This window comes from Fukomys damarensis, unplaced genomic scaffold (genome assembly GCF_012274545.1).
Source record: "Fukomys damarensis isolate Sample0158 unplaced genomic scaffold, DMR_v1.0_HiC HiC_scaffold_16, whole genome shotgun sequence".
NCBI classification, from domain to species: domain Eukaryota; kingdom Metazoa; phylum Chordata; class Mammalia; order Rodentia; family Bathyergidae; genus Fukomys; species Fukomys damarensis.
The window spans coordinates 611,397-618,499 of record NW_022900928.1 but is presented as its reverse complement, the minus strand read 5'-3'; the positions used below and the strand labels follow the sequence as shown (position 1 = coordinate 618,499).

The 7,103-nt window shown below is 60.0% G+C and overlaps 2 protein-coding genes across 5 annotated transcripts; one reads left to right on the top strand and one right to left on the bottom strand.

Moving 5' to 3' along the window:
- Positions 1-230: 230 nt before the first annotated feature.
- Polr2l (RNA polymerase II subunit L) lies at positions 231-2,134 on the top strand. Of its 3 annotated transcripts, none has more exons than XM_019209989.2 (3): positions 231-316; positions 445-581; positions 1,868-2,134. In XM_019209989.2, exons 2-3 carry the CDS (start codon positions 487-489, stop codon positions 1,974-1,976), a joined length of 204 nt encoding a protein of 67 aa, XP_019065534.1. In that variant the 5' UTR covers positions 231-316; positions 445-486; the 3' UTR covers positions 1,977-2,134. The 3 variants fall into 3 exon arrangements, with proteins under 3 accessions (XP_019065534.1, XP_010638676.1, XP_019065533.1); XM_010640374.3 differs by having other exon boundaries at positions 242-316; positions 466-581; XM_019209988.2 differs by lacking the exon at positions 231-316 and having other exon boundaries at positions 399-581.
- A 1,085-nt stretch (positions 2,135-3,219) lies between these two features.
- On the bottom strand, positions 3,220-7,097 carry Cd151 (CD151 molecule (Raph blood group)). Of its 2 annotated transcripts, none has more exons than XM_010640372.1 (8): positions 5,941-7,097; positions 5,277-5,366; positions 4,996-5,187; positions 4,589-4,663; positions 4,179-4,283; positions 3,944-4,102; positions 3,778-3,864; positions 3,220-3,678 (listed from the first exon to the last, which is right to left on the bottom strand). In XM_010640372.1, exons 2-8 carry the CDS (start codon positions 5,358-5,360, stop codon positions 3,619-3,621), a joined length of 762 nt encoding a protein of 253 aa, XP_010638674.1. In that variant the 5' UTR covers positions 5,361-5,366; positions 5,941-7,097; the 3' UTR covers positions 3,220-3,618. The 2 variants fall into 2 exon arrangements, with proteins under 2 accessions (XP_010638674.1, XP_010638675.1); XM_010640373.1 differs by having other exon boundaries at positions 4,589-4,591.
- Between the last annotated feature and the right edge of the window lie 6 nt (positions 7,098-7,103).

Sequence of the window (7,103 nt, the reverse complement as noted above, 5' to 3'; positions counted from 1 at the left end):
CAGCCCCGCCACTTGTTGCCACAACTCAGCTGGCTTCGTACACTGGGGCCTCGAACTAGTGCATTCGGCTCTAGCTCTGGCGGGCTGAGCCCGCGGGATCTCCGCCCGCTGGTGCCGTACCTGCGCGCGCAATTTCCTGCTGGGCGCCTCAGCGGCGGCGAAACTGTCGGTCAAGGGAACACGAGAAACGCGAATCGGTGCTAGAGCCTTTAGGCCATACTCGGACCCCGTAGCATTGGGACGTACCACCGCGACGGACTGGAGGGGGTCTCCTTGTTCTCCTGCAGCGGACGTGTGAGGATCTCGGGAGCCGCAGGTCTGCACAGGGTGACTCGTTGTGGCGGGGACCAGACGGTAGTTGGGACAGAATGGGGCCGGGGCTGGTAGGATGGGCAGGGCTGGAGTTGGGACGGATCTGACCCCCGCCAAATGGGCGCGCCCAAGGCAGAACCCGTGACCCCGCAGGGCTGCCGGGCAGTAGCCACCATGATCATCCCGGTTCGCTGCTTCACTTGCGGAAAGATCGTCGGCAACAAGTGGGAGGCTTATTTGGGACTGCTGCAGGCCGAGTACACCGAAGGGTGAGGAGCCGGGCCTGCGAGGTGGGTGGCGGCGGGGCGGGGGTTCCGACGGCCGCTTCGAGATAGTGGGTCCTGGTGGTGGAGGGGGATGGGAGTGGCGGTCCTGACGGTAGTGACGGAGTCGTGGGATGGGGCTCTGTGGCAGAGCTGCGGTGGTGGGGTGCGGGTCTCGACCTCGGCGCTGGGGTGGGCGGGAGGCCGATACAGCCGGCAGAGAGTCATTCGGTGAGGCTACTATCAAGATTTTCAGGCCGGGATCGCCTCAAGCCCAGATCTCCCTTCTCTGAGGAGAGCGTTGCCTCCTGCGGTTTGGGGAGATGTGAGCCTCAAGCGCCAGTTTCTTGGGGACATCTGAGTATTATTCTAGAGGTTCACAAGTGCTTCCTCACCTCCAGCAAAGCATGAAGCTTCCTATCTCCCTGCTCCCTATCCTATTGTCTGCGCTCAGGCCAACCTCATGGCCCTTTAGCCTTGCTAGTCTTTAAAGATGCAGTAAACTTTTCTCCACTTAGGGAGTTATCATGAGCCTCTTCGGTCATTACCATCTGTCCACCCTCTCTGGACAGCTGTGTGTCTGGGTCACCTGTGAAGCCCTGGCTCCTATGGGCACCTATTCCATAGGACAGCCTAAGCTGAACAGATTTCTGGAATGATCAGCATGGGTGTGAGTGGCTGAGGCCCTGGTCAAACACCCCCCTAACCCGGTCTCCCCTTGCTCAAGCTGCCATTGGAGCCCACAGTGTGGGAATTTCCTTAAGGTCTCAGGGCAACTAGATTCCAGGGAAGTTGAAGCTTCTAACTGGTTTGGGACATGGTGGCTCCCTGGGAAGTGGCATTTCTACCTGATTTGGGGGAGCAGAGCTAGGTAAAGACCCCACAGGCAGTGAGTGGCAAGGGTGAGACCCTGTGCCTGCTGAGGGCTACTGGGGCACATGGAGCGCACTGTGTGGGAGACCTGAGCTAGGCGGGGAGGTCTGAGAATTAGCAGTTTGATGAGGGACTAAATAACTCTGGAAGCCCCAAGAAGTAGCCCCAGCCCTAGGTACAGAGTCAAAAGCAGGGACAGGAGACAGGTGAGCACAGGACACAAGATTGGAGGTTGGAAGGATACACATACTAGGTGAATGAGACTCAGAGCTTCCAGTAGATGGGAGAGGATGGCCCTTAGGGTCAGCCCTGATCCTGGAGAGATAAGCAGGCCTTGCCCACCAGGGAGGTGGGAGAGGGCTCCAAGCCCGTGCAAACTGGCAACCACAGTCAGCCTCACTGCTTCTCCCTTAACTCAGGGATGCCCTGGATGCACTAGGTCTGAAACGATATTGCTGTCGCCGTATGCTGCTGGCACACGTGGACCTGATCGAGAAGCTGCTCAACTATGCACCCTTGGAGAAGTGACCAGTGGAGAAGATTCCTGTCTGCTGACCATGTTGGACACACGTCCTGCTGAGTTCAAGCCAAGGCATCAAGGAGCCAGAAGCAATACCTGGCCACAGCCACAAGGGCAATACTCCCCATTCTAGAAAGAATCTAGTAAAAGTGTGCAGAACTAGCAAGAGGTCCTCCAGTCAGCCTGGCTTTGTGGGACTCGCTGCGCCAGTGTATCAGCTGAGGCTTGTCCCACGTGAGGCTGCCTGGCCCAGCTCTTCCACATCCACAGGGCTGGTCTTGATTCTGTTTCATGGCCCCATCCTTCTCTTACAAAGTTAGAAGCAAGGACTCAGCCAAGCCCTTTGTGCTGCTGCAGAACCTGCAGTAGGCAGAACCTCCTGGGTCTCTAGGCCCTGACCCTCCAAGGTCTGGGCCAGTCTGAGCATCAGGTAGTCCTGTAGTAGGGCCTCATACCAGTGGCTTGCCTATGAGTCTGCTGTAGTCCACTGGGACAGGCAAATGGGAGTGGATGGAGCTATCCCCAAGGTGAATACCCCAAAGGGTGGGGGCTGACATCCACCTCCCACATTCTGGGTCCCCAGCCCAGAGTACCTGCAGAGGGAAGGTCAGCACCAGCCTCCACATCCTGGGTCCTCTGGCTGAAGCTTCAGAAGGTCGGAGCCTTCACACTCCAGTAGGCCCTGGTGCCCTTCAGCAGATATGGGCTGGTGCTCTGCCCCAGCCTGTACCTCCTGTGTCCTCAAAGGTGGCCACAAGGATCACTGGTCTCAGGGCTCTGGAGGTCCTCCATTCCCTCCCCAAGGGGCTTTCACCTTGAGGAGTATACTCTGCTGCCTTCCTGCTGGGTTTCCCTGCCTGTGAGCCTTGTGAGTTCTCTGAACCGTGGGGACGGTGAGCAGGTGGGTCTGTCCACCCTACTGAGTGTAAAGACCCTCAGGACAACGCCATCTTCTGCTAAGGTAGCTGGTCAACCCAATTCTTCAACAAACGTTTATTGAGTGCCTATTAGTAGGCAGGAGTAATTGTAGGTATGTGGGCAACAGCAGCCGACAAAATCAGCAGATCCCCTGCCCCACAAGGACACTACCGGGAGACGGTGCAGTGCACACATGGTGGTACAGATAACATTAAAAGCAGTGGGGACAAACAAAACAAAAAGCAGTAAGGAATCTAAGCCAGGGTTCTGGCCATTAGGGAGCAGAGGCCCATGGGGAGGCCAAAGGCTGTCAAGTAGTGAGAGACTGTGTAGCTCCAAGGGCCCAGCAGGCACAGAAGGTGGCCCCCACCTGCCTCTGGCAGCCATACAGGGTGTGTCCAGACTCCACCCTGACTGGACACACATCAGGAAGCTAACCCACAACAGAGGAGGTGCTTGTGGGAGGGGGACATGATTGTCAGAGCCCAGCCCCCACCTAGCAGTCAGGCATAGGCCCTAAGTCCCCACACACGGGCACACTGGCCGCCTGGTGCCATGCTGGGGTGGGAGCAGCCTCAGGACTTGGTGTACAGAGAAAGGCACTTGGAGCCACTTCTGGGTGGCCCTGCCAAGGTTCAGCGTGGGGAGCACAGGCACACACAGATGTAGGCCTGGCCATCAGCAGTCAATTCAGTAGTCAGACATGGCGGGAGGTGGGCCAGACCCTGGGGCTCAGTAGTGCTCCAGCTTGAGGCTCCGGTACAAGCAGCAGGTGAATATCATGCCAAAGACCTGTGGACAGCCAGGTGGACATAAGCAGGCACCTCAGTGCTGCCAGCTACCACCACCACTGCCTGTACCGCCCCCCGACTGCCCCCCACATGCTCCCACCTGCACACAGGCAATGCCAATGCCCACCGCTCCGATGACCCTCAGGTGGTCCTGGATGAAGGTTTCCAGCTTGGTGATACAGCCACCCTGGCAAGTTGATTGGGATGGAAAAAGTGAGCCCTGGCCTATGGGACTGGACTGCCCACCCCTCCAGGTGCCCACCTACCTCCACCTTGTAGATGTTGGAGGCATGATCCCGCCTCCCACAGTCAGGCACCACGGTTTTGCAGCAGCTGTCGGGGACCACGCGCTTGCCTGCCTGGCCCGAGCGGATCCACTCACTATCGTGCCAGTCCTGAGAGTTGTTACTACCGCAGCAGTGAAACTACAAACAGCAGAGCTGAGCCTGTGGCCTGCAGACCACACTGGGGACAGCCAGAGGCACTCCCAGCAACACCCACCTCCTGCTGCAGCTTGTCCACAGCACTGGTCACACCCTCATGGCCTGGCTGGTGGTACCGCTTGGTCATGGTGTCCTTCAGGTTTTCTTTGAGCTCCGTATTCAGCTAGTAGACAAAGGGTCAAGGTCCAGGACCTCCAGGTGGGGCTGGGAGAGTCAGTCACCAGGCCACAGGGAGGGACATGTGCCCACCCATGAACCCCAAGGGCAGGCATCTTGGACACTAGGCAGATCACCCACCCGTAAGGGTACCCATGGCTTGTGAGACCCAGACTCCACCCCCAGGACCTGGCAGCACAATGGTCAGCTCTGGATGTGTAGGAAGTTGAGGGTGTTATAGCACTCTGTGTCCCTGTGTGCACCCTGTCCTGGATGTGGCCCATGTCCCTCAGGTCTGTTGAGGCCCCTCACCTGCTGATAATAGACATAGGCCAGGACACCTGCAATGATCTCCAGCAGAAAGATGATGAGGAGCAGGATGAAGTACTGGAGGGCAGGAACCAGGTGAGAGGGGCTCCCAGCAATGGGCACTGGAGTGAAGCCCCAGCCCAGGGGCCCCAGTGTGAGGGCTTCAAGCAGCAGGTAGGAGCTCAGGGCTGCCTGGCTCCCAATAGTAACTCGCAAAGCTGGTGCCTTCCCTAAGGCCCAGGCAGGCAGGGCACCATGCCTCCACCCAAGCACAGCAGGGCCAGCCTTCAGAGACACACTTAGCCCCCATCAGGGACCCACCCAGAGGCAGTCCCAGGTGAAGAGTGAGGGCCCCACCCCAAGCCCCTGTCCCTGCCACCCCCACCAGGGTGCCACCATGCCCTGCTGACCAAGCGCAGCAAGTTCCGCCGCTCCTTGAAGGTGGCACAGCAGCCCAGAACCCCAGTCACCATGACGACGATACCAGCCACCATCAGGATGTAGGCGGTGGCCAAGTAGGTGCTTGAGGCCAGCAGGCTGATGTAGTCACTCTTGAGGGCCAGTGTCCAGATGCCCACTGCCATGACAGCCAGGCCAGCCAGCTGTGGGCAGCACACACTGTCATCACAGCTGGCCTGGGTCCACACACCCCCATAACTGGGATGGGGTGCTGGCCATACTCCTTGCTCACCCAGAAGCAGCAGTTGAAGGTGAACAGCAGGTACTTGAGGCAGACTGTGCCGCAAGTCGTCGTCTTCTCGTTGAATTCACCCATCCTGATCTGGGAATGTGGGAAGGGGATCAGACAGCCTGCAACACCAGGGCTCTGACTGGGAGGATAGCCAGGGGGACAGAAGCGGACATAGATACACAGCCCTGCCTGCCCAGGAAAGGCCTGGGAGGAGCCTTCCCGGGAACTGAGTCACTTCCTGGCTATAGCTCAGAAGCCCTGGCCCCAGCAGCCAGGAGGGCAGATCCATGGTGTCCATGGGGGTAGGGGTGGGGGCAGACACCTAGGGTGAGCTCAACAGGCCTGGCCCACCCTCACAGCATTCCTTGGGCCCCAGGTCACAGGCTGGCAGGAAGCTGCTCCTCAGACATCCACAGAGGGGCAGAGAGGCAGGGAGCTCTGTAGGCCCAGCTCAGCCCTTCTCCGGTCTGCACACGTAAGGGGAGTGCAGTTGCCTGCAGGTAGAGCCTGCAGACCCACTGGCCTCCCCAAGCCGGGAGGAAGCTGTGCCCCTCCCCAGAGTCTCTGGGTACACAAGCATCTGCACTGGCAGACAGCAGCTGGGCGCCCTAGGCCACGTTTCCAGACTTTCACCTGCCTAGGCTCCGCCCCACCCAGCACTTACCAAGCAACTGGGGATGGCTCCTCCGTAGGGCAGGTGGGTGGAGGTTCCCCAGGATGCGGGACTAGAGGGGCCAGACAGGTCACAGGTCACAGGGCTGGCCCTGAAGGGGGCTGCCACTCCTCCTTGATGGGGCCTCAGCCATGGGCCAGAACTGTGTCCAGGGCCGCAGGGTCCACCAGAGGCAGACAGCACCAGCCAGACCCAGTATTTTAGTCTGGACTAGGGTGGGGCAACAGGCAGTCCTGGACAGTCTGACCCTGCAAGGGAGCTCACGCCCTCCCAGATACCCTACCCTGGGCCTTGGCTCCAGCTACGCCATCCCACCCCTTCCCCCACCAGACTGCAACAGCTGCAGCAGGGTGGGGGCCGATGCAGCGACCTCCACCCAGGATAGAGAAAAGGAAGAGACCTTCTTCACCCCTGGCCTAAGGAAAGCAGGCACCCTAAGAGCTGTGAGCTGAGAAGGGAACAGAACTTCACCGGAGCTGGGGGGGAGGGGGGAACCTCCAACCCCGAGTTGGGGTCAAATACAAGCTCCATCACCAGAGAGGGGGCACAAACACACCCTGCCGCTGGGCTAGTGCCCACACCTGTAATCCCAGTACTTGGGAGGCTAAGGCAGGTGGTTTACGGCCAGCTCAAGGTCAGCCTGGGCTACAAAACAAGACCCTGACTCTACTAGGGTGGCTGGACAGCGACCGAGGCCCTGGACACCGGGAAAACACGTAGTGGCCCCTCTTCCCAGGGCTGCCTGGTGAACTTGAGTCCCCAAGGGAAAGGGCCGGCGTGGGAGCTGGGCCTGGCCAGAAATAGCTCTAGCCACCAGGGCAGGGCTGCCGATCCCTGGTCCTGGACCTCCACGGGAAGCCCCGCGTCACCGCGATGAGGTCACCGCGCCCCCGCCCCGCCAGGCACGGTCACCGTCCCGCCCCCTGGAACCGTGCGGTGGGCGGGCCTGTGGGGGAGAAAAGGGCACCGTAGTGGGCGGACAATGCGCGTCCCGGGTTCCTGCACAGAGGGCGCTGCAGGTCTGTCAGAGGCCCGAGAGACACCCCCAACACCCTTCCGGCCCGACCCCCTCCGGAAGGGGTTGCGAGCGCTGTGCGGACCGGTTCGCCAGACGCGGCCCACGCTCGGACCTCCAGTGCCGGCGGCTGGCCTCG

Excerpts from the sequence above, each read along its gene's own strand:
- Cd151 (XM_010640372.1), bottom strand. The coding sequence starts at position 5,360 with ATGGGTGAATTCAACGAGAAGACGACGACTTGCGGCACAGTCTGCCTC. Across the intron at positions 4,284-4,588 it reads CCTATGTCTATTATCAGCAG|CTGAATACGGAGCTCAAAGA; the intron begins GTGAGGGGCCTC and ends TTTGTCTACTAG. Across the intron at positions 3,865-3,943 it reads CCAACATCTACAAGGTGGAG|GGTGGCTGTATCACCAAGCT; the intron begins GTAGGTGGGCAC and ends TCAACTTGCCAG.
- Polr2l (XM_019209988.2), top strand. The coding sequence starts at position 430 with ATGGGCGCGCCCAAGGCAGAACCCGTGACCCCGCAGGGCTGCCGGGCA. Across the intron at positions 582-1,867 it reads CAGGCCGAGTACACCGAAGG|GGATGCCCTGGATGCACTAG; the intron begins GTGAGGAGCCGG and ends CCCTTAACTCAG.